The sequence below is a fragment of the Micropterus salmoides genome, unplaced genomic scaffold, assembly GCF_014851395.1.
Source record: "Micropterus salmoides isolate LMB-PRFRI ecotype aquatic unplaced genomic scaffold, ASM1485139v1 Ms_hic_scaffold_9, whole genome shotgun sequence".
Lineage (NCBI taxonomy): Eukaryota > Metazoa > Chordata > Actinopteri > Centrarchiformes > Centrarchidae > Micropterus > Micropterus salmoides.
This window is the reverse complement of record NW_024044681.1, coordinates 4,610,780-4,634,843: the sequence shown is the minus strand read 5'-3', so window position 1 is coordinate 4,634,843 and position 24,064 is coordinate 4,610,780. Positions and strand designations below refer to the sequence as shown.

Genomic DNA, 24,064 nt, shown 5'->3' with positions numbered 1-24,064 from the left:
GCGTTTTCACAAAACGAAAAAGCAGAGACACATTCTTTGTGTGTTCACACATACTCGGCCAATAAACCTGATTCTGAAGTTGCAAAACAATTTGGGTTGAAGCCTAAACAGAACCATGTTAAATGAGTAACTCTCCCGTGTTTCTCGTAGATCTTGAACGCGGCATTATCCTTTGTGTTTCAATAAAGTTTTTGAAAGCAGTGACGTCATTTATTCCGCGTTGGCCTGGACGTGGCACCGAGGAGGAGCTGCGCCCTCTCCGGTTCATCACCGCTCATCTCCGGTTCTTCTCCGCCCCGGTACCCGGCTCTTCTGCGGCTCTAACCAGCAGCTTCTCCCGGACTGACCGGCTGACATTCTCCCCCGTCAGGTTTTTCATCGTCACGCCGCTGAACCGGGACCTTTTAATTAAAAATGGGTCTGACGATCTCGTCTCTGTTCTCCAAGTTCTTCGGGAAGAAGCAGATGAGGATACTGATGGGTGAGCACCGCGGCTAGGCTAACTAGCTCTGAGGCTAACCGGGCAGGAACCGGCGGGGCAGAAACGGTCTCTGCAGGCTGGTGTTAATGTTCTAACGGTTAAAGTGTCCTGTTCTCAGTTATGAAGTCCCGGTTAGTTGACTGAAACTCCGTCTTTAGCAAAACATACTAATAGAAGCTAACACGGCTAGCCGCCAGAGGCTAACGGTCAGAGCTAACGGAGTCTGAAGGAGATGTTTAACCATCAGCTTCACTTTCACGACTGTTTTAACACTTTATCTCTGAAATCAAAGTGTAAATAAAAAGTAGTCCAAATGTGAAGACGCTTAAAGACTGTGATCAGCTGTCAAAGACAGTTTTCTGAGGTTAAAGTTTGATGTTCTTGTTTCAGTCGGTTTGGACGCAGCTGGAAAAACAACGATCCTCTACAAACTGAAGCTCGGAGAGATCGTTACCACCATCCCGACTATCGGTAAGTGATCAATAACACACAGTCTCCAGCGTCCCCACTGTCGAATCAGAATCAGCTTTGTTGCCAGGTATATACGAGGAATTTGACTCTGGATTGTACATTGCTCATCATGTGCTTACTCATACAATAATACAGTAATAAAATCAAACACAGCCTACAGTATAGAGACACATAATAACCAACGAGCTGGAAATGGTCAGAACCGGTTCTGACAGACGTTTGTGTTTCAGGTTTTAATGTGGAGACGGTCGAGTACAAGAACATCTGTTTCACTGTCTGGGACGTCGGTGGTCAGGACAAGATCCGACCTCTGTGGAGACACTACTTCCAGAACACACAGGTACTGAGCCAAGACCAGAACACAGGGGTACTGAACACAAGTACAGAAGTACAGAGGCAGAACCAGGACACAGGTACAGAACACAGGTACAGAGGCAGAACCAGGACACAGAGGCGCAGAACAGAGGTACAGAGGCACAGGACACAGGTACAGAGGCAGAACCAGGACACAGGTACAGAACACAGGACACAGAGGCGCAGAACACAGGACACAGAGGCGCAGAACACAGGACACAGGACACAGAGGCACAGGACACAGAGGCACAGGACACAGAGGCACAGGACACAGGTACAGAGGCAGAACCAGGACACAGGTACAGAACACAGGTACAGAGGCAGAACCAGGACACAGAGGTACAGAACACAGGACACAGAGGTATAGAACACAGGTACTGAGCCAAGACCAGAACACAGGGGTACTGAACACAAGTACAGAAGTACAGAGGCAGAACCAGGACACAGGTACAGAACACAGGTACAGAGGCAGAACCAGGACACACAGGTACAGAACACAGGACACAGAGGTATAGAACACAGGTACAGAGCACAGGACACAGAGGCACAGAACACAGAACACAGGTACAGAGGCAGAACCAGGACACAGAGGTGCAGAACAGAGGTACAGAGGCAGAACCAGGACACAGGTACAGAACACAGGTACAGAGGCAGAACCAGGACACAGAGGTACAGAACACAGGACACAGAGGTATAGAACACAGGTACTGAGCCAAGACCAGAACACAGGGGTACTGAACACAAGTACAGAAGTACAGAGGCAGAACCAGGACACAGGTACAGAACACAGGTACAGAGGCAGAACCAGGACACACAGGTACAGAACACAGGACACAGAGGTATAGAACACAGGTACAGAGCACAGGACACAGAGGCACAGAACACGGGTACAGAGGCAGAACCAGGACACAGAGGTATAGAACACAGGTACAGAGGCAGAACCAGGACACAGAGGTATAGAACACAGGTACAGAGGCAGAACCAGGACACAGAGGTATAGAACACAGGTACAGAGGCAGAACCAGGACACAGAGGTATAGAACACAGGTACAGAGGCAGAACCAGGACACAGAGGTACATAACACAGGTACAGAGGCAGAACCAGGACACAGAGGTATAGAACACAGGTACAGAGGCAGAACCAGGACACAGAGGTATAGAACACAGGTACAGAGGCAGAACCAGGACACAGAGGTATAGAACACAGGTACAGAGGCAGAACCAGGACACAGAGGTGCAGAACACAGGTACAGAGGCAGAACCAGGACACAGAGGTATAGAACACAGGTACAGAGCACAGGACACAGAGGCACAGAACACGGGTACAGAGGCAGAACCAGGACACAGAGGTATAGAACACAGGTACAGAGGCAGAACCAGGACACAGAGGTATAGAACACAGGTACAGAGGCAGAACCAGGACACAGAGGTATAGAACACAGGTACAGAGGCAGAACCAGGACACAGAGGTACATAACACAGGTACAGAGGCAGAACCAGGACACAGAGGTATAGAACACAAGTACAGAGGCAGAACCAGGACACAGAGGTACATAACACAGGTACAGAGGCAGAACCAGGACACAGAGGTATAGAACACAGGTACAGAGGCAGAACCAGGACACAGAGGTGCAGAACACAGGTACAGAGGCAGAACCAGGACACAGAGGTATAGAACACAAGTACAGAGGCAGAACCAGGACACAGAGGTACATAACACAGGTACAGAGGCAGAACCAGGACACAGAGGTATAGAACACAGGTACAGAGGCAGAACCAGGACACAGAGGTGCAGAACACAGGTACAGAGGCAGAACCAGGACACAGAGGTACATAACACAGGACACAGAGGCAGAACCAGGACACAGAGGTACATAACACAGAACACAGGACACAGAGGCAGAACCAGGACACAGAGGTGCAGAACATAGGTACAAAGGCAGAACCAGGACACAGAGGTACATAACACAGGTACAGAGGCAGAACCAGGACACAGAGGTACATAACACAGGTACAGAGGCAGAACCAGGACACAGAGGTACATAACACAGGTACAGAGGCAGAACCAGGACACAGAGGTACATAACACAGGTACAGAGGCAGAACCAGGACACAGAGGTATAGAACACAGGTACAGAGGCAGAACCAGGACACAGAGGTACATAACACAGGTACAGAGGCAGAACCAGGACACAGGACACAGAGGTATAGAACACAGGTACTGAGCCAAGACCAGAACACAGGGGTACTGAACACAAGTACAGAAGTACAGAGGCAGAACCAGGACACAGGTACAGAACACAGGTACAGAGGCAGAACCAGGACACAGAGGTACAGAACACAGGACACAGAGGTATAGAACACAGGTACTGAGCCAAGACCAGAACACAGGGGTACTGAACACAAGTACAGAGGCAGAACCAGGACACAGGTACAGAACACAGGTACAGAGGCAGAACCAGGACACACAGGTACAGAACACAGGACACAGAGGTATAGAACACAGGTACAGAGCACAGGACACAGAGGCACAGAACACAGAACACAGGTACAGAGGCAGAACCAGGACACAGAGGTGCAGAACAGAGGTACAGAGGCAGAACCAGGACACAGGTACAGAACACAGGTACAGAGGCAGAACCAGGACACAGAGGTACAGAACACAGGACACAGAGGTATAGAACACAGGTACTGAGCCAAGACCAGAACACAGGGGTACTGAACACAAGTACAGAAGTACAGAGGCAGAACCAGGACACAGGTACAGAACACAGGTACAGAGGCAGAACCAGGACACACAGGTACAGAACACAGGACACAGAGGTATAGAACACAGAACACAGGTACAGAGGCAGAACCAGGACACAGAGGTGCAGAACAGAGGTACAGAGGCAGAACACAGGACACAGAGGCAGAACCAGGACACAGAGGTACATAACACAGAACACAGGACACAGAGGCAGAACCAGGACACAGAGGTGCAGAACAGAGGTACAGAGGCAGAACACAGGACACAGAGGTACATAACACAGGACACAGAGGCAGAACACAGGACACAGAGGTGCAGAACAGAGGTACAGAGGCAGAACCAGGACACAGAGGTGCAGAACAGAGGCACAGACCACATGACACAGAGGCACAGAGGCAGAACCAGGATACATGGTAAGGTGAGCTTCGTTAAGCCCTGGATATACTTGCTTTTAACTACATGTTCGCGTACGTAAGATGGCTGTCACGCATTTCCTGCGTTCCTTTGGAGCGTAGCTTGTGCAAGTCCCCAGGAATTAACGCTACGTGTCCACGAGATGCAGTTCAGCACATGAACATGGGAGCAGTACGATGTCTCGTTAAAATCACAAGCTACTTGAGTGAAACTATGTTTGGTTTGTTTACAATGTGCGAATGTGGAGGTTGTCAAGGAAGATAATCCGGTGTTGGCGAAGGATGACCCGGTCCTGGTCTGTCCCCTTGTGGATTCAGGTTTAATCCTCCAGGTACACGCAAAGTAGGCAGGCAAGTATGTGAACAAAGCCGTTTGTGTGGCCGACGCCTGTCTACGCATTGTTAAAAAGTGAGTATATCCAGGGCTTCGAGCTCCAGGTTGTCCTGGCCGCACCAGAGAGCCAGCTGATCAGCCTCTCGTCTGCAGGCCGACTCATCACCGTCCCAGATGAGGCCGCTGACCCTTCAGGAGTCTCTATAAAACATGATTATAGAAAATATAAACTATCACTTTATATTGATGAGATTTCTGAGGATGTGATGTCATGTGTGACCTCTGACTTCCTGTGCAGGGTCTGATCTTCGTGGTGGACAGTAATGACAGAGAGCGAGTAGCGGAGTCGGCCGAGGAGCTCTCTAAGATGGTGAGTAGCCTATACTTACTGCTGCTGTGAGAAACACAGTCACACAACACCTGTTGATGATGTCACTAGTCACATGACTCTCTCTGTAGATCCAGGAGGACGAGCTGAAGGAGGCAGTTCTTCTTGTGTTTGCTAACAAACAGGATCTTCCCAACGCCATGGGAGTCAGCGAACTCACCGACAAACTGGGTCTGCACAGCCTGCGCAGCAGAACTGTAAGAATGAAGACGGATCAGTTATCAATACATCCGTATGGAGCAGGGGTTCTCAAAGTGTGAGGCGGGCCTCCCCAGGGGGCCCCAAACAGGTTCAGAGGAGGCTCAGTGAATGGACGTGAAACAACATCACATTACTGCATTAGTTATGAAAAGGAGATCCCAGAGAAGAAAAGCCCGCATGTGTGAGAGTTCAGAGATACGGTAGTTTCTGACTCCATTAGTTACTAAAAGCCTCAGGCAGAGCTTTTTAAACCCATTTGCTGCAGTCAGAAGTTTTGTCAAACAGCAGTATCAGGCTATTTTGGCTCAAATGTTGAGTCTATGGGATCCAATAATATAATCATGATCCCATTAGGTATCCTGGAACTGAGCGAAACTTATGTGGCAGCGGGGCAGGGAACAATACGTCCGTATAGACTGTGCACGCTTCAAAATAAGAGCGCACTTGTATCCAAATAAACGTAAAACGTTCAGACCCTCTAGACCGGTGGTCGGCAATAGGCGGCCAGGTGGCTTTGATAGCAGAAAAATAACAGATACAGTTACTCACACATTCACTTCCTCTTAAGTGATTGTGCCTCTAAAATAAAAGTGTGAGAACGTGTTTTGCAGCAATGCTTCATTTATTAAGAGCTTTTACTTTGAAGGAGTCTCCGGCATGCTTGACACAGCTCTGAAAGAGCCGTCAGTAAACGTGTGATCCCCTGAAGTAGGAACGCGCACACATCACTGCAGCACATGCTTTTTTTTTTATTGTGAGCATGTGCAAAAGTGTCCTTTTATTAAAAAGTTATTAAAAAGTCTGCAGGAAGGTGGAATCGATCCTGCGTCCTCCCTAACGGGAGTGCTGCACAGCACCGACTCAGCTGCACGTGATTTGGAATCATTTGACTTTGTTCTGGCTCGCCATATAACGGCTTGTAAAACATTTGGCCCGATGCCAGACTTATTTGCCGACCCCTGGTCCTGGTCTAGACGATACTGGATCCTTTTAGCCTGATATCAACCTGTGCAGGTGTCTAATCACTGTTACCTGTGTGTTTCTGTCTCCTCAGTGGCACGTCCAGGCCACCTGTGCCACGCAGGGTACTGGTCTGTACGAGGGTCTGGACTGGCTCTCCAATGAGCTGTCAAAACGTTAGACCACCTGACAGGAAACAGGAAGCAGCAGACTGATGTCACCGACTGATGTCACCGTGTACAAACTGATGAGGAGGAAGAGGAGGAGGAGGAGAGTTTCACAGGACTGTTTTTGTTTTTTTTAAATTATAAATGTGTCTGTCTGTAGGAGGAAGTGATGTCATGGACTCTGAGCTCACTTTGATTTCCCATCATCCTCTTCTTCTGTTCTTCTGCAGCTGTTTGTTAGATCTGTTTTTTCTTTTAATCCGCATGTTTTAACTCAGAATCATGTGACGGGATGTCAACGAAGATGAGGGGCGGGGCTTAATACAGGTGACCGTGTACCTGTGAGCAGGGGGCGGGGTTTATGACAGGGGCCAGTTAGCTGGCGATTCCACAGAGCCGATCCTGAAGGCCTCGTCATTCCTTATCAATGTGAAGAAGCAGAGACGATGATGCAATAAAGGTTTTTTCTTCTCAGCTGTTTCCTGTTTGTTGACCTGAGCTTCAGAACCTCCTGAGGTGAAGTCAGTTTCACAGAAATGTGCTAAACAAGTGTTTCTCAACGGGGGCGTCCACGAGATGACGGGGGGCGCTGGAAGCTACATTTTGAGAAAGGGGGGCGCGGAGCTGCGTTTGTTGAGCTGAAAGTTGTAAGGCGAGTTAAGATCCACAAAAATACGAGTGGAAACTTTCAACTACTTGCAAAAAACTGTGTGTGCAACATTAAAACATGCTAAAACATGCAAGTTTCCTCCACTGCGACTGGACGGCGTGAATCCTAAGCGCTCTGCAGGGTTTCCGTCAGCCTCTTGTGGTGCAGCTCCGTGCTGCCTTCAGGGGAACGGGAAGTCAGAGTAGCGATCATCTGTAAAATTTCAGCCAGATGGCGTTTACTGTGTGAACTCTGGAAAGCTGTCTTTATTATTACTGTGGAAAAATGTCTTTCTCTTAAAAGCGTTAACTTCTGCCCTTCTGTCGCCGTGTTTACACTTTCACGGATTATATTTCGCAGCGTCCAGCAGCTGATGTAATGACAGTAATGAAGTTTGTGCCCAAGTGGTGACGTGACATGTAGAGTGTCGATTTAAAAAGAAGTAACGTTAAAAGCTGCCGCCTTGCTCTGTTCGGGAGCAGCTGCAGATCTTTGCGGGGTTCGTTACAGCCTAATCTGAGCTTCACAGGGTCTCTGGTAGCCGCGCTAACTAACTAAGGTTACCGGCGGAGATGAATAAATAAATAAGGAGAGAGAAATTGCCTGTTACGTGGTCGCCCCTGAAGTTTCAACAGCCTCTAAACGCCATCAGACTAACTGCTCCGCCCTTTATGGTCAAATATTAGTGTTCTTATTTTACACACTGCTGGCCGCAAGCATATTATCATTTTGTCATGTTTTTAATAACAATAATAATCAACAAAATTCAGGGCAAATAGCCAAGATCTTTTTGTTGGGGGGCGGTTAGGGACCTGGATAATGGATAGGGGGGCGCTGGCCCAAAAAAGGTTGAGAACCACTGCACTGAACGAACATGTCGGCGTGCTGAAGAAGACCGAGACCATGAACTCGTTACGTTAGGGAAGAGTTCAGAGGGAATAAAACAGCTGGCAGGAGACTCTGTCAGACTTGTGTACGGCTGGAAGAGTCGCCCCCTGCTGGCTGTTAGAGAGAACGCAGGTTTAAGGCTTCACTCTTTCAGACTGCAGGTTCCTGCTCCGTTTAAAGGTTTATAGTTTTATAATGAATCACTTCTTTATCTCTGCTTTGGGTACAAAGAGACTTGTTTTTCTCCTGTAGTGAAGCAGGAAGGAGCTAACGTTAGCACCATGGTTAGCACTGACCCACTGCTCTTTGCTTCATAACATTCAATTTATATGTATTGTGGTTTTCCACAACCTCTGTAACTAACTCAGTTAAATTTTATTTATATAGCGCCAAATCACAACAACAGTTATCTCACAGCGCTTTTCATAAAGAGCAGGTCAGGTTTCTGTTTAATGGAAAGTGACCCGTGCCAGCAGATAAAAGAGAAAGTGAGAACTGATTCAATAAAACATTTTCATAAAAACAGTGTCGATGTTAAAACTGCGAAGCTTACGAAGAAAGTGCATGCGTTGATGTGCTTTTTTACACACAGCATCAACCTGGTACTCAAAGTCTACTGTCGATCACAGTCCCAAGATATTTGTACTGCTGCACTAGTTCAACTGGCTGGTTGTCCATTACAACAGGGGAAATGACAGTGGGGTTTCTACTGAAGTCGATGCACATCTCTTTCGTTTTTGCCACATTAATATTTAAAAAAGGATTTACACCAATCAATAAAATCCTTCACTACAGGACCGTGTTCGGGGTCATCACTGCTGAGGAGGGACACAATGACCGACTCATCCGCAAATTTAATAATGTGGCGCTGTTCATGATGGCTTTGGCATTTATTTGTGTATAAAACAAATAAAAGAGGGGGGAGCACCCAGTAGAAGAGAAAAGGGCATCTGATAAAACACTGTTCACTCTCATCCGTTGTGACCTCACTGTTAAAAAATCCATCAGCCAGCAGATCAGTCCAGTATCAATGTTATGAGTGTTCTTCAACCTGTCTGCTAAAACATGGGGCTGGATGCAGTTAAAAGCGGAGGAGAAGTCAATAAATAGTAGATGGACAAGGGACTTGGCCCCCTCAAGATGTTTAAAAACCATGTTTAAAAGCGACCCTGTTGCGTCATCCACGCCTCTGCCCGACCTGTAGGCAAACTGGAGAGGGTCTAACTTATCCTGTACAGTGTCCAAAAGCGCATCCTTCACTAGCCTTTCAAAAGCTTTCATGACAAGAGATGTGAGTGTCACTGCTCTGAAGTCACTGAGGGTCTCAGGAACAATTACTGAGTCCTTCCAAAGACAAGGGACCTTATGCAGCTGTAAAGACAACTGGAAGATGAAGCAGAAGATGTCTGCCAGCTGGACAGCACAGTTCTTCAGAACACGACCCCGATCCCATCGGGACCTGGACTCTTCCTTTCTTTTACACCACGAAAGAGTTTCAAGACCATGAATTTATCAATGGGCACAATTGACTAGTAACAATAGTCGTTGCAGCAGAGGGTGTCGAGCAGGAACACGGGGGCAGCAGGTGACCCGCAACCACAGATCCAGACTCCACAGCTCCAGAGCCAGAAACACCTGCAGGAAGTGATAGGAGGAGAGAGGAGAGGGACGAGAAAGCACAAGACTACCAGAAAGGGGGAGAAGTTGTGTTAGTAACATGCAATAATGGGATGAGGTTGCATACAGAGGGAGAGAAAGTAGAGGAGAGAGGAGCTCAGTGCATCATGGGAAATCCCCCGGCAGTCTAGGCCTATAGCAGCATAACTAAGGGATGGTTCAGGACTCACCTGAGCCAGCCCTAACTATAAGCTTTATCAAAGAGGAAAGTCTTAAATGTGGAGATGGTGTCTGCCTCCTGAACCCAAACTGGAACCTGGTTCCACAGGAGAGGAGCTTGATAGCTGAACGCTCTGGCTCCTAGTCTACTTTTGGAGACTCTAGGAACCACAGGTGCATTCTGGGAGCGCAGTGCTCTGGTGGGGTAGTAACGTGACCCTCATTATATGCAATACTGCAACATAATGATTCAGACACCACAGAGGAAGAATAAAGTGTGACAACACCTCATTATAATAGTCAGTCCAGCTCGCTAACTGTTAGCATGTAGCTCTCCCTGCTCAGCCTCTGAAACAAACACGTTATCATGTGACCGCTCAGAGACTCCAGCTGATACAGTAAAGCTGCAGTGGGAGTTTACCTGAGGACTCATTAGTTCGAGCATGCGCAGGAGCACACGCTTGGAAAATGCCTACAAGCCCCTGAGAAACGTCACACGGTCTGACTCTTATTTTGAAAAGCGCGGACTCGGATGTGTGTAGCGCATGTTCCGGTAGATAAGCGGGGGTCTGTCAGCCCGTCGGTTCAGTCTCCGTTGTTACCGGACAGATCAGGATGTCTTCAGACCCATGCTCCTTCTCCTCCTTCACCAGGTGTGCTACCAAACACCTGAACCTGTCCCTGCACGTGGACTTCGACAGACACGTGATCAGGGCCAAGGTGGAGCTGACCGTGGAGGCTCTGGAGGACCGTTTCTCTGCTCTGGTAACGTTAACGGAGCCCGGTGCTCTGCCCCGGTACAGCTGCATGTTAGCCTCAAAGCTAACGGCTCATTCAGCCCGAGTTTAATTATTCCCACCGTTTCACGGTCCGTGAAGTGCTCATTAGCTAAAACTGAACTGCGCTTAAAACCTGCGATAATTACATGAAGTCTGGTCTGAGTTCTAACTCGGTGGTCTGAATGTGTGTTAACTCTGTTAAACAGTCCGCAGCGGGTGAAACGGCAACGAACGTGTGGTTGTTTATAAATCAAAGTTTTTTTTTTATCATTTTCAAATCCTTTATCATTCAGTTCGTCATGTGCGACATGTACTTCTGTCTGAACAGGGTGTAAACTGGAGATTCTCAGGAGAGCTGACTTTCACTTTAACAAACAACTTTTACTAAAGCCTCCAGAACAAAACACATGAAATGTAATGTCGTGGTTCAAAACTGTAAAATCCTACAGATGGTACTGTCATTCGGCATAATCCAGTTTACACCAGTGAAGTTAATAATCCAGTTTGAGGCTGGCGTCACAAAGTGTTCCTCCGCTTCTAAAAGTTTGAAGCCGAGTTCTTCGCTCCTCGTTAGGTTTAGGATCTGTATGGACCCGTAGAGGAGTCTGTCTCACTGTCGTCCTGGAATGAACGGCAACAGAACATCAGACACTGTAACGGACACATGGCCTTTTCTAATTTCTTTCTTTGGATTCAGGTCTCCCTTGTAAAAGAACCGGGTCTCAGTGGGACTTTCCTGTTAAAATAAAGCTTGATGTCGATCTGAATGACGTATCTGAGAAAAAGTATAAAAATAGTTTTACAATGTTTTTAAATGGACTTTGGTGTGACACAGTTTAGATGTCTCTGAGCTGAATGGACATGGACTTTAGTTTAGGACAGGTGAGCCATAATCAGCCCTGACTCAGCAGGTTCATCAGTAATCAGTAAAGTGTTGTTTTATCTGCTGCAGACTTTGGACACCAGAGACCTGAAGATCGTCTCGGTGAGAGCGAATGGACAAACGGCGTGCTTTACTATGGGCCCCAAACACAGCTTCAAGGGGACGCCTCTGGACATCACGCTGCCCTTTGACCTCTCCAGGTGACCTCTTCTTCTCTGTCCTCATGTAATGTATTTTCAGAATAAAATGTAACCAACGTGTCTGTGTTCTGGACCAATCAGAGGTCAGCACGTGATCGTGGAGGTGACCTATGAGACGTCTCCGTCTGCCTCGGCTCTGCAGTGGCTCTCACCCGAACAGACTGCTGGGAAGAAACAACCGTACCTGTTCAGCCAGTGTCAGGTGAGTGCAGACAGAGACAGAGAGACACGCCGAGGCAGAGAGACAGACACGCCGAGGCAGAGAGACGGAGAGAGACACGCAGAGACAGACAGACGGAGAGGCAGAGAGAGAGACACGCCGAGGCAGAGAGACGGAGAGAGACACGCAGAGAGAGACAGACGGAGAGAGACACGCAGAGGCAGAGAGACGGAGAGAGACACGCAGAGACAGACAGACGGAGAGGCAGAGAGAGAGACACGCCGAGGCAGAGAGAGAGACACGCAGAGGCAGAGAGACGGAGAGAGACACGCAGAGAGAGACAGACGGAGAGAGACACGCAGAGGCAGAGAGACGGAGAGAGACACGCAGAGACAGACAGACGGAGAGACACGCCGAGGCAGAGAGAGAGACACGCCGAGGCAGAGAGAGAGACACGCCGAGGCAGAGACGGAGAGAGACACGCAGAGACAGACGGACGCGCAGAGAGACGGACAGAGAGACACGCAGATACAGACAGACGGAGAGACAGAGACAGACACGCCGAGGCAGAGAGAGAGACACGCAGAGAGACGGAGAGAGACACGCAGAGAGAGAGACACGCAGAGACAGACAGACGGAGAGAGACACGCAGAGACAGACAGACGGAGAGACAGAGAGACAGAGACAGACACGCAGAGGCAGAGAGAGAGACACGCCGAGGCAGAGAGACGGAGAGAGACACGCAGAGAGAGAGACGGAGAGAGACACGCAGAGGCAGACACGCAGAGAGACAGAGACAGACACAGAGAGACGGACGCGCAGAGAGACAGACAGAGAGACACGCAGATACAGAGAGACAGACACGCAGAGGCAGACACGCAGAGAGACAGAGACAGACACAGAGAGACGGAGAGAGACAGACACGCAGAGGCAGAGAGACAGACACGCAGAGAGAGAGACAGAGAGAGACAGACACGCAGAGAGAGAGACAGAGAGACACGCAGAGAGAGAGAGACATGCAGAGAGAGAGAGACACGCAGAGAGAGACAGACGGAGAGAGACGGACGCGCAGAGACGGAGAGAGACGCAGAGACAGAGAGACGGACGCACAGAGAGACAGAGACAGACATCGTTCTGTATTCTCCAGCTTGGATTTTAATAATGAATAATTTCTAGAAAGTAAAACAGAGAAATGATTAAATAAAATCCAAACCCTGAAAGATAAAATGAGAAAAAGATTGTTGGATAAAGAGGAACGTGTTCAGGTGGAACCGTTAAACTGAAGCGGAAACTAAATGTTGTCACCGAGTTTCAACACAACTTAAAGTTTCTTCACCGCCAACGAATCGTTCAGTGTTTCCTCTTTTTCTCCCCAGACGTCTTCAGTCGACTTCATGTTTTTAAAGACGTGTGAAGAGAAAACGATTTGATCCTGATGTTTTTACACTAAAAGGGAAATAAAGAGACCGGGGCCCGGATTCATCACCGGGGCCCGGATTCATCACCGGGGCCCGGATTCATAAAGATTCTAAGAATCCTCTCAGAGAACTCTTAATTTAGCTTAAAAACTTTTACAGAGAAGTCTTAGTTTAAGAGCGATCAGGGACTGATCTGAGAGCAACTCTGAGCAAAAAAGACAAAAACTTTCATCTTAGTGAGGAGGCGGGGTTGACCCCGTTGCTATGGATGACACAATCTTTTGAAGACAGTGATTGGTTGGTTGTCCAAGAAGGTAAAAAAGAGTGATTTTAAGTAAAGGTTCTTTTCTAAGCCTTCACTTCGGAAATGCCATGCGTAATATTTCCTGTTTACCGTTCTCTCTCACACACGTTATATATGTGTACATAGATCCTGTTTTTTATTCACAGCGCGGGGCGAGAAGCAGACGTGGGAGCGTACGGCACAAACTATTAACGGTTCATTCCCCCTGCTTGTGCGCACCAGGGAAGCCTGCGAGGTGGGAATGTCCAGTGCAAACGAAATGAACTGCGACACAACGAGAGGCTGAAAGTGCTGTGATCGTTTGTGTGATCACTCCGCTTACAGAAGGTGGTGACAGACCCAAATCATCACTGCTGCACTTCCCCAGTAATGTAGTGATTCCTCTCATTCCTGCGCGTCTCCAATAAGATCCGTCACAAACACGATCCCTGCACCATCTGACCTACAGCGTCTGATTAACTCACTGTCTGCAACACGTTTCTTCTTCCTCTTTCTGCCATTTTCTCCTCTCTTAAAAGTCCTCGTCCCTGCTCCGAACTACTTTGACTCTTTCAAGGGTTAAGATGCTTTCTGAATTACTTTTTTTCTTTACTAGGATTTTTTCTTTAATTTTAAGAGTAAACGCCCACATTTCTAAGAATTTCTTAGGATTTGGTCACTAGGAGCTCCTCTTAGCTTTTTTTATGAATAGGGGCCCAGATGTTCTTAATGTGTGTGTCAGAAACACAATGGACAGATCACATGACAGACAGAGACACACAGACAGACAGACACAGAGAGACACAGAGACACAGAGACACAGACAGACAGACACAGAGACACAGAGAGACAGACATAGAGTGACAGAGAGACAGACATAGAGAGACAGACAGACACAGACAGACAGAGACACACACAGAGACAAACACAGAGAGACACACAGAGACACACAGACACAGAGACACACACAGACACAGACAGACACACACAGACACACACAGACAGACACACAGAGACACACACAGACACAGACAGACAGACACACAGAGACACACACAGACACACACAGACAGACAGACAGACACACAGACAGAGACACAGACAGACACACAGACAGACACAGACAGACAGACACACAGAGACACAGACAGACAGACACACAGACAGACACACAGAGACACACACAGACAGACAGACAGACACACAGACAGACAGAGACACAGACAGACAGACACAGAGACACAGACACACACAGAGACAAACACAGAGACGGACAGAGAGACTGAAAGACAGAGACACAGACATAAAGGTGAAATACTGAACGAACTGTTTTCTCCCTGGGTCTTGTCTTACAGGCTAATCACTGCAGGAGTATGGTTCCCTGTCAGGACAGTCCGTCTGTCAAACACACCTACTACGCTCAGGTAACACACACACACACACACACACACACACACACACACACACACACACACACCACACACTACTACCTACCTACCTACCTACCTACCTACCTGTTGTTGATGTCACTCCTGAGGTGTGCCCTGTGTATTGTCTCTCAGGTTTCTGTACCTAAGGACCTGGTGGCTGTGATGAGTGCAGTGAGAGACGGACAGGAAGTCCATCCTCAGGACAACAACCGCATCGTCTACAGGTTCAGACAGCCGGTCAGTTCGCTCTTGTTCTACTCTTTATTTACGTGATGTCTGGAATCCGTCGGCGGGATCACAGACGTGAAGTTTAAGTCCGGCTGTGACGTCTCAGGGTGACGGCCTTTCCTCACGACTCCCCAATCATCTTTCTGTTTCTGAAACGTAACCTGAAGGAAGTGGCGGGATAATTTTTCACTGTGACCTTAATGATTACATGTGACTAAAACACTGACGCATGATGATGATCAATAAGTTCCTGAGGTTTGACCTTTGACCTGACTCCATATAACCGCTAATAAACTCCTGATGAAGCCGAACAGCTTAAAACTAAACGACTGACGAGCAACATGTAGTGTGTCATGTGATCAGATGGATCAGTGAACAACACTTTGACCTCTGAACTCTGTTCTCAGGTGCCCATGCCTTCTTACCTGATAGCCATCGTGGTTGGAGCTCTGGAGAGCAGGTACTCCGTCTCACCTGTTCACTGATGTCATCATGTCACCTGCCGCAGGTAAACAGTGTTTCTGTGCTCTGATTGGTCGACAGGGAGATCGGGCCGAGGTCGAGAGTCTGGTCTGAAAAGGAGTTTGTGGATAAAGCAGCATTTGAGTTCTCTGAGGTGAGTCACAGTTCAGGTCGGTGTGGGAAGTCAAACGTGTTAATCGATCGTGTGGATCAGAAACAAAATGCAAAGTGAGTGAACAGAATAAAATGTCTGTGTCCTGGCGGTGGGCCGGGCTCCCACTGTGTCCTGGCGGTGGGCCGGGCTCCCACTGTGTCCTGGCGGTGGGCCGGGCTCCCACTGTGTCCTGCCGCTCTGATGTCTCTGCTGGACATCTTCAGACTGAAGAGCAGTCAGCTTGATGTGTCTTTCATCTGCTGCAGGAAGTTTCTGCGTCTCCGGTCTGTCTTGAAACGTCTCCTGGAGAGACCCTGCTGATGCAGCATAACCACCGTTTGTCATGGTGTCTGACTCTGACCTTCAGCACCTTCCTCCTACAGCTGTTTGTTTGAACCTACAGACTGACTTTAGGATCCTCGGCACCCGATTGGTTTAATAGTTTAATCAAACACCCGACGATGTGCCTGCAGAATCCCTGACTGTGTGCAGGTGTACCTACGAGAACTGGTGCTGTTTGAAGTGGGCGGGGCTGACACCAGACTTTCTTCTGTTCGCTCACTTTTCATTTAGTTCATTGGTAAATTGAATCTGTTAACTCGCCTGTTGGTAGAAGCATTCTTATTTGACAGCATCTTTCCAACAGTTGTGTCTGATTGAACAGCCGTCTGCTTTAGTCCAAATGAGTTCACCGTAGAACCCAGGAATCTGAATATTATCTGACCTTGAATCAGACGGAGACCATGTTGAAGACGGCGGAGGACCTGGCAGGACCGTATGTCTGGGGTCAGTACGACATCCTGGTCCTTCCTCCATCTTTCCCCTACGGAGGAATGGAGAATCCCTGCCTGACCTTCGCCACCCCCACCCTGCTGGTACGCAGACAGACAGACATGCAGACAGACATGCAGACAGACATGCAGACAGACATGCAGACAGACACAGACAGACATGCAGACAGAGACAGACAGACATGCAAACAGAGACAGACAGAGACAGACAGACATGCAGACAGACATGCAGACAGAGACAGACAGACATGCAAACAGAGACAGACAGAGACAGACAGACATGCAGACAGAGACAGACAGACAGAGACAGACAGACACAGACAGACATGCAGACATGCAGACAGAGACAGACAGACATGCAGACATGCAGACAGAGACAGACAGACACAGACAGACATGCAGACATGCAGACAGAGACAGACAGAGACAGCCAGACAGACAGACAGACAGACATGCAGACAGAGACAGACAGACAGAGACAGACAGACAGACATGCAGACAGAGACAGACAGACAGACAGACATGCAGACAGAGACAGACATGCAGACAGACATGCAGACAGAGACAGACAGACAGACAGACATGCAGACAGAGACAGACAGACAGACATGCAGACAGAGACAGACAGACACAAAATTAGAATTTTGTGAAAGTTTGTTTTTCTGTAATTTAATTTAAAAAGAGAACCGTTCTGATGTTTAAGATTAATTCCACATCAAGTGAAATCTTTTTTAATCTTGATGATTACTTCTTACAGCTCATGGAAATCAAAAATTCATTTGTCAAAATATATCAGTCTGGTTCAGTTGTCCAGAAGTCAGTGACCCGGTCCACCAGGAGCCTTAGCAGGTCCCTGCTGAAAGGGCTGGCTCTTGCAAGTCCTGGATCAGTAATGTTCATGGGGACTGGAAGGTGAAAGTGTGGCAGGACAAGGTGACAAGCAGCCTGCAGAGGACTGTCAGGCAAAGCAGGTTCAAGAACTTGGTGGAGCTTCACAAGGAGTGGACTGAGGCTGGAGTCATCAAGATCCACCAGCTCACCTGACCTGAACCCCATAGACACTCTGAGGGACTCGAGACGGGCTGAAGGTCTCGTTAAAGGACCTGCAGGCTTCATAACAGCTCAGCAGGCCGATGGTCTGATGCAGAAGGAGCCCCGCCCAGCTGTTTTCAGGAGGTCCACATTTCTGGACGAAACATTGTGATATTCTGGATTTTTGATTTCCGTGAGCTGTGATCATCAAGAATCAAACCTTTTCACTTTGTGGCCTAAATCTAGAAGATCTGAAAGTTTGACTTGCGGTAAAAACTGATTACTGTTGACTGTGAGTCTCTGTCGTTACAGGCGGGAGACAAATCTCTGTCCAACGTGAGTACACACCCGTCACTGTTCACCTGTTCAGTCGTTGGTGTGTGTTTATAAGTGTTCACCTGTTCAGGTGTTGTTCTTCCTGTCAGGTGATCGCTCATGAGATCTCCCACAGCTGGACGGGTAATCTGGTGACCAATAAGACCTGGGAGCACTTCTGGTGAACCGCTGATTTATTATTGTGATTTAATATTTGGCAGAAAGACTCGTTTTTCAGTTACCGTTCGTTTCATCAACGGATCGATCATGTGATCAGAGCAGGAAGACAGCGTTGTGATGACTGCTTCCTGTTGTTGTCTTCAGGCTGAACGAAGGTCACACGGTGTACCTGGAGAGGATGATTGGCAGGTGTATGGACAGTGAACAGTTCCGACAGTTTAAAGCCATGGGGGGCTGGAAGGAGCTGCAGGACTCGGTGAGGACCTGATCCCTGTCTGGGGTCACGTGTTTGTTTTCTGATTGGGTTTACAGTTTGAACCGATTGATCTCAGTAGATTGTTTCTTCCCTGTCGGTGTCATCACTCAGGTGAACACCTTTGGAGCCAACAACCCTCTGACCAACCTGGTCCCCAGCCTGCAGGACGTCGACCCCGACGACGCCTTCTCCTCTGTGCCCTACGAGAAAGGCTTTGCTTTGCTGTACCATCTGGAGGAGCTGATGGGAGGCCCAGGTAAGACCCGCGCACACCTGGACACATCACAGATAGTCTGACCGTGAAAGTACTGATTCACCTGTTGCTGTGTCTTCTTCAGAGGTGTTCATGGGTTTTGTGAAGTCGTACATCCAGCTGTTTGCCTACAGCAGCGTCACGACGGACGAGTGGAAGAACTACCTGTTCACCTACTTTAAAGACAAGGTGAGACACACCTGGCTCGTTCGTGGACTGCGATGTGCTCATGTGTGCGGGGCGTTCGTGGACACATTCATTATGAAGCTGATGATTTCTTGGATGGTTTAAATGTGGTTTAAGTGTGAACTTGACCTCGGCCTGAAAGTGACCCGCATGATCAGAAGAAAGGTTGTTTTTTTTTGTTTCCGGTTTTGGTGGTTCTTAACATCCTGCAGCAGATTTGTAGGTAACGCTGAGCTGTATCTTCCTCAGGTGGACATCCTGAACAAGGTGGACTGGAACGCCTGGATGTTCACTCCTGGGATGCCTCCCGTCAAACCTCAGTGAGTGGATCCCGTCAGGCCCCCCAGTCTTTCTTTAAACCCGGTTGTTCTGATGTTTCATCATTGTGTTTCAGGTACGACACCACGCTGGCCGACGCCTGCATCGCTCTGAGCCAGAGGTGGAGCAAGGTAAGACCTGGACCTCACCCGGGCTTGGTTTCATTGTTTCTTATGTTCCGAGTCAAACCTCCATCCTCTGCCCACCTTCAGGCCAAAGACCAGGACCTGAGCAGCTTTAAAGAGTCCGATGTGAAGACGCTGTCGTCCCACCAGCTCATCGAGTTCCTGTCCCTCCTGCTTCAGGAGGTAAACCACTTCACCCACACCTCAGCTCACCACAGTCCTCCTCAGCTCACCACAGTCCTCCTCACTTAAGCAGCATCTACTTCTGTCCGTTCTTTCAGGATCCTCTCCCTCTGACTCACGTGAAGAAGATGCAGGAGGTTTATGACCTCAACGCCTTTATGAACTCAGAGATCCGCTTCAGGTAAGACTCCTACATCATGTCCTTTTTAAGCCCCTCCTCCTACCTGGAAGCTCCCTGATGATTGGCGGTTCTCCCTCCAGGTGGCTCAGGTTGTGTGTTCGGTCCAGGTGGGAGGAAGCGGTTCCCCTGGCGCTGAAGATGGCGACCGAGCAGGGCAGGATGAAGTTCACCAGACCGCTCTTCAGGTACTCCCTCAGCAGTTTGCATCATTTTACTTTTTGTTTCATCTGTGTGTATATTATGTAGCTCTCTGAGTGCATGCTGGGAGTTTGGTGGTGGAGAGCATGGTGAGTGTGGCTGAGAGTTTGTGAGTAATTTCAAACTTCTTTTGTTTCCTTCCTAAGTGTTTACTGTATGATTGTTTGATAATTGTTTGTGGTTGTTGTCACTCTACGTTGCTGCGCTTTGGGGGGCAGTAAGCCGTGTTTCTTGACGGGGATGGCGTCCTCGGAGAGGTGAGGGTGGTGCCGCAGCCCAGCACCACGGTGGAGCAGGTGCTGCTGGCGGTAGGAGAGCAGGTGGGGAGGAAACATCTCGTGTGCCTCACGCATGAATAAAGCGGTGGTTGTTTTTTTGAAGGATCTAGAGTTTGTCAGTAAGCTCATGACTGGTCTTAGATGACGAGTCTGTTCAGGTTTTTCCAGCTTGCGGTGCCTTCGGTCCGGATCACCGTGTCTGGAGTCCCCCCGTTTATTTCCAACAAGGCGCAGCAGACCGAACTGAAGCGCTTCGGGAGATTTGCGAGCGGGTTCCGGGCGGTGAGTCTGGGCTGTAGGGACGCCAAGCTGAAGCATGTTCAGTCTCTGCGGAGACAAGTGTTCATGTTTCTGGATTCTCCAACTCAAACTCTGGATGTCTCATTCTGTGTTAAACATGAACAGGGACATGGTGTATGCTAGCTCCAGTAACATGAAGTGTTTGGAGTGTGGAGATGTGGGTCACAAGCGGATCGCGTGTCCCCACACACACGAGGATGACAGCGGGGAGGGGGACAGCGGGCGCTGCCCGAGGATGACAGCGGGGAGGGGGACAGCGGGCGCTGCCCGAGGATGACACAGAATATATTCCTGATGTGGATAAACTTATTCAGTCAGTCACCACACTGCAGAGAGTTGTTGGGCTCGATTTACTGGAGAGCAAGAAATGTTATCGTCTGAAGAAGCACGTCACCGGTCTAAGGAAAACTCTTAAAACTTCTTTAATAACAGAAGTAATCGCACAGAAAAGATTAGATGTAGTTTTCTTACAGAAACACACAGTGATAACACAAATGAAATAGATTGCGGCTTCTGGTGGGGAGGGCAGCAGGTCCTTAGCCATGGGACAAATCTAAGTGCAGGAGTCGCCATTTTGTTTTCCTCTAAGTTAAATGCCTTATGGCGAGAGCTGAAGTAGAGGGCTTCAGCTTCATTTTTATTAATGTATATGCACCAAACCAAGGCTCTGAGCGGGAAGAGATTTTTCAAGTAATAAAAGAAGGACTAAATTGGTACAGGAGAGTTTATTGTAATGGGTGGTGACTGGAACTGCTGCACTGACTTTACTTTAGATAGGACTGGAGAGGAGCCACATTCAGTCCTCCTGTCCTGTCTCATGTATTTAGAAAAACTGATTTGGTTGATGTGTGGAGGGTGAAATACACTTGGATCAAAATATCAGATGGTAGAGTAAGTGCAGCTAGACTAGACATGTTTTATGTACCTGCTTCCTTTACTGCTGGAGTTAACTGTCAGATCATCCCAGTACTTTTTACAGACTATCATTTAGTCTTAATGGAGCTGATTCTTTCACCAAAATCCTTTTGGCGTTTTAATGTTAAATTATTACATGGTCTTAATTATTGTGAAAATTTAAAATTGTTTTGGGCTTACTGGAGATCTCAGAAAGATGATTTTCTTTCTCTGACTCAGTTGTGGGAGGTAGGAAAAGCTCAAATTAGGGTGTTTTGTCAGGAATACAAAGCCAGTGATGCTATAAACGTCAAGAGAGCTGTGCAGGAGTTAGAGGGTGAGATAAGAGACTTGGAAAATGCCTTACGAACAGATCAGCAAAATAATGATCGTTTACAATCTAAAAAACAGGAGCTTAACTCCTTCCTGCAGGAGAGAGCCAAAGGGGCCTTAGTCCGAGCACACTTCACCAGACTACAGGACATAGATGCACCAACCACTTTCTTCTTTAACTTAGAGAAGTCAGTTGCTTCAAAAATCAGATGGTGTGTCTCCGCCTCCCTGATGGAAGGTGACCACAGACCCAACGGAGATGAGGAAGCATGCAGTGGACTTTTATACAGACTTGTTCAGGGCAGACAGCTGTGATGTGGACTCTGCTGCGGAGCTTCACCAGGGGTTTCCTCAGCTGGGTCCAGGAGATCAGGAGGCTCTGGGTTTGGATATAACTCTTGATGAACTGACTGCTGCTGTGTCTCAGATGGCGTCTGGCAAGGCTCCAGGAATAGATGTTTTATCATCAGACTTTTTTAAACGCTTCTGGACCATCATGGGACAGGACCTTCTGGACGTTTTTAAAGGGTGTTTTAAAAAAAGAGACAATTCCAGCATCCTGTAGGCGTGCAGTTCTTTCTCTGCTGCCTAAGAAAGGAGATTTAGCCCTTTTTAAAGAACTGGAGACCAGTAGCTCTTTTATGCACGGACTATAAGATTCTCTCCAAGGTCTTATGCTTCAAACTGTTATTGACTTTCTAATTGGTGACGATCAATCATACCGTGTACCAGAAAGGTCCATGTTTGATAATTTATTCTTGTTGAGAGATGTGTTTGATATTTGCAAAGTATATAACATCAATGTTGGTATCATATCTATGGACCAGGAGAAGGCTTTCGACCGTGTGGATCATGAGTTTCTTTTTTCTACCTTACAGGCTTTTGGTGTTGGGGAGGGTTTTCTGTCTTGGGCAAAGCTGCTGTATCGTGATGCATGTTGTGTGGTGAAGGTGGGAGGTAGGTTGAGTGTTCCTGTGCCAGTTAGGAGAGGGATCAGGCAAGGCTGCTCCATCTCAGGCCAGCTTTACAGCATTGCCATTGAGCTTCTCCTCTGCAGGTTGAGGAGCAGGCTGAGGGGTCTGCCAGAGCTGGCTCAGACGCCCCCTGTTGTTGTATCAGCATATGCTGATGATGTAAATGTATTTATTTGCAATCAGGGAGACATTCAAGAGTTAGAAGAAAGCCTGGCCTTGTATGGAAAAGCTTCCTCTGCCAAGGTGAACTGGGGGAAAAATTAAGCTTGTTTAGGGGTGGAGTGGTGCGTGGGGAGCACTCCTGGTCTTCCTGGGAACCTTAGGTGGGGAAAAAGGGGTATAAAAAGCCTACGAGTTTTCTAGGGAGTGAGGAATTTCAGAGGCAGAACTGGGACCACTGACGGTCACACAAACTCCTGACCCTAGACCAGGGATGTGGATCTATGAGGAGCCGCTGTTCAATTTCCTTAGAAACGCAACGTTTTCCTCAACTACATTAAGGACTAAATTTGTTTGAGGCCGGCATTACTAAACTGGGCCACCTCACAAAAGCATCCATGGAAACACTCAGTGGCATCACAAACATCAGGTCCTCCAGAATGCTGAAAAGGATTGTGGAGGAAGTCTGGCAGTCCCTTTCTGAGCCACTGAGAGGCTTTGCTAAGAATCATGCTGGCCAATGGAAGGATGACGGTGTGTACATTTTTCCCTCTCTGAGCGTCTGTCCTGCTGCTGAGGAGTGGCGAGAGGAGAGTGGACTTCTTCTCACCATGCAAACACCAGTGCTGGGTGTTTTTAGCTCTTGTGGGAAGAAGCAGCTGTACTTCAGCTGTGTGAAGGTGCTTAACCTTCACACTCTGGCTGGAGTCAAGGAGTCGAGATGGTGTGAGGTGTTTGCTTCAGACGTTACCCCTAAAGGCGGGTGGAGGGTCCTGTATAAACCCCCTGTTGAGAAAAGGATGGCGGACCTTCAGTGGAGGATGAGACATGGAGCTTTAGCTACGAACAGACACAGAGCTCACCTGGATCCAGGCACCGTGGAGGTCTGTCCATTCTGCACTCAGCACTTAGTGGTGGGTTGTCCTCGGCTAGTTGGTCTTTTTAGAGTGCTGGAGGAATGGATGGAAGCTTTGGGAGAGGATTTCTCTGTGCCTCTGTTTGTCTTTGGACCAAAATATACAATAAGAAAAAAACTGACTTTGGTTCTAATCAATTTATTTGGGACAGCTAAGCTAGCAATTTGGAAGACCAGGAAGAGTCAGATGTTGGGTCAGGGCTGGACGGATGTGGTGCGGAGCCTGAAAGGTCTGGTTGCAGCTCGTCTGAGAGTAGAGCACGCTTTCTACACACTGACTAGTAATCTGTGGGGGATCAGACAT

At 48.2% G+C, this 24,064-nt stretch overlaps 3 protein-coding genes and 1 long non-coding RNA gene across 12 annotated transcripts in view; 3 read left to right on the top strand and 1 right to left on the bottom strand.

The window, feature by feature from the left end:
* LOC119895510 (UPF0606 protein KIAA1549-like) overlaps window positions 1-24,064 on the bottom strand; it is a 252,782-nt gene that overhangs the window by 186,334 nt on the left and 42,384 nt on the right. The window lies entirely within an intron of this gene.
* LOC119895528 (ADP-ribosylation factor 4) lies at window positions 219-6,992 on the top strand. The gene is made up of 6 exons (XM_038708705.1): window positions 219-481; window positions 872-952; window positions 1,183-1,292; window positions 5,101-5,172; window positions 5,262-5,387; window positions 6,446-6,992. The coding sequence occupies exons 1-6, from the start codon at window positions 415-417 to the stop codon at window positions 6,530-6,532; spliced, it is 543 nt and encodes a 180-aa protein (XP_038564633.1). The 5' UTR covers window positions 219-414; the 3' UTR covers window positions 6,533-6,992.
* On the top strand, window positions 1,299-5,094 carry LOC119895535. 8 transcript variants are annotated; one of them, XR_005443077.1, is made up of 4 exons: window positions 1,299-1,464; window positions 1,659-1,828; window positions 1,864-3,572; window positions 3,895-5,094. It is a non-coding gene; the product is annotated as an uncharacterized LOC119895535 (long non-coding RNA). The 8 variants fall into 8 exon arrangements; XR_005443073.1 differs by having other exon boundaries at window positions 1,301-1,340; window positions 1,581-1,828; XR_005443078.1 differs by lacking the exon at window positions 1,299-1,464 and having other exon boundaries at window positions 1,532-1,828; window positions 1,864-2,050; window positions 2,097-3,572.
* lta4h (leukotriene A4 hydrolase) lies at window positions 10,452-19,893 on the top strand (the record flags this gene model as incomplete). The annotated part of the gene is given in 18 exon segments (XM_038708676.1): window positions 10,452-10,656; window positions 11,623-11,753; window positions 11,835-11,955; window positions 14,970-15,038; window positions 15,177-15,281; window positions 15,680-15,732; window positions 15,816-15,888; window positions 16,623-16,763; window positions 18,024-18,047; window positions 18,137-18,207; window positions 18,351-18,462; window positions 18,574-18,718; window positions 18,801-18,904; window positions 19,151-19,221; window positions 19,296-19,350; window positions 19,432-19,527; window positions 19,626-19,708; window positions 19,789-19,893. Coding segments are annotated over 18 exon segments (1,709 nt in total), but the record flags the coding sequence as incomplete, so codon positions are not given.

What these genes read in the sequence shown, in the direction of transcription:
- LOC119895528 (XM_038708705.1), top strand. Translation starts at nt 415, where the DNA reads ATGGGTCTGACGATCTCGTCTCTGTTCTCCAAGTTCTTCGGGAAGAAG. An exon ending in ACTACTTCCAGAACACACAG is followed by an intron (nt 1,293 to 5,100) that starts GTACTGAGCCAA and finishes CTTCCTGTGCAG; the next exon opens with GGTCTGATCTTCGTGGTGGA. An exon ending in ACAGCCTGCGCAGCAGAACT is followed by an intron (nt 5,388 to 6,445) that starts GTAAGAATGAAG and finishes CTGTCTCCTCAG; the next exon opens with TGGCACGTCCAGGCCACCTG.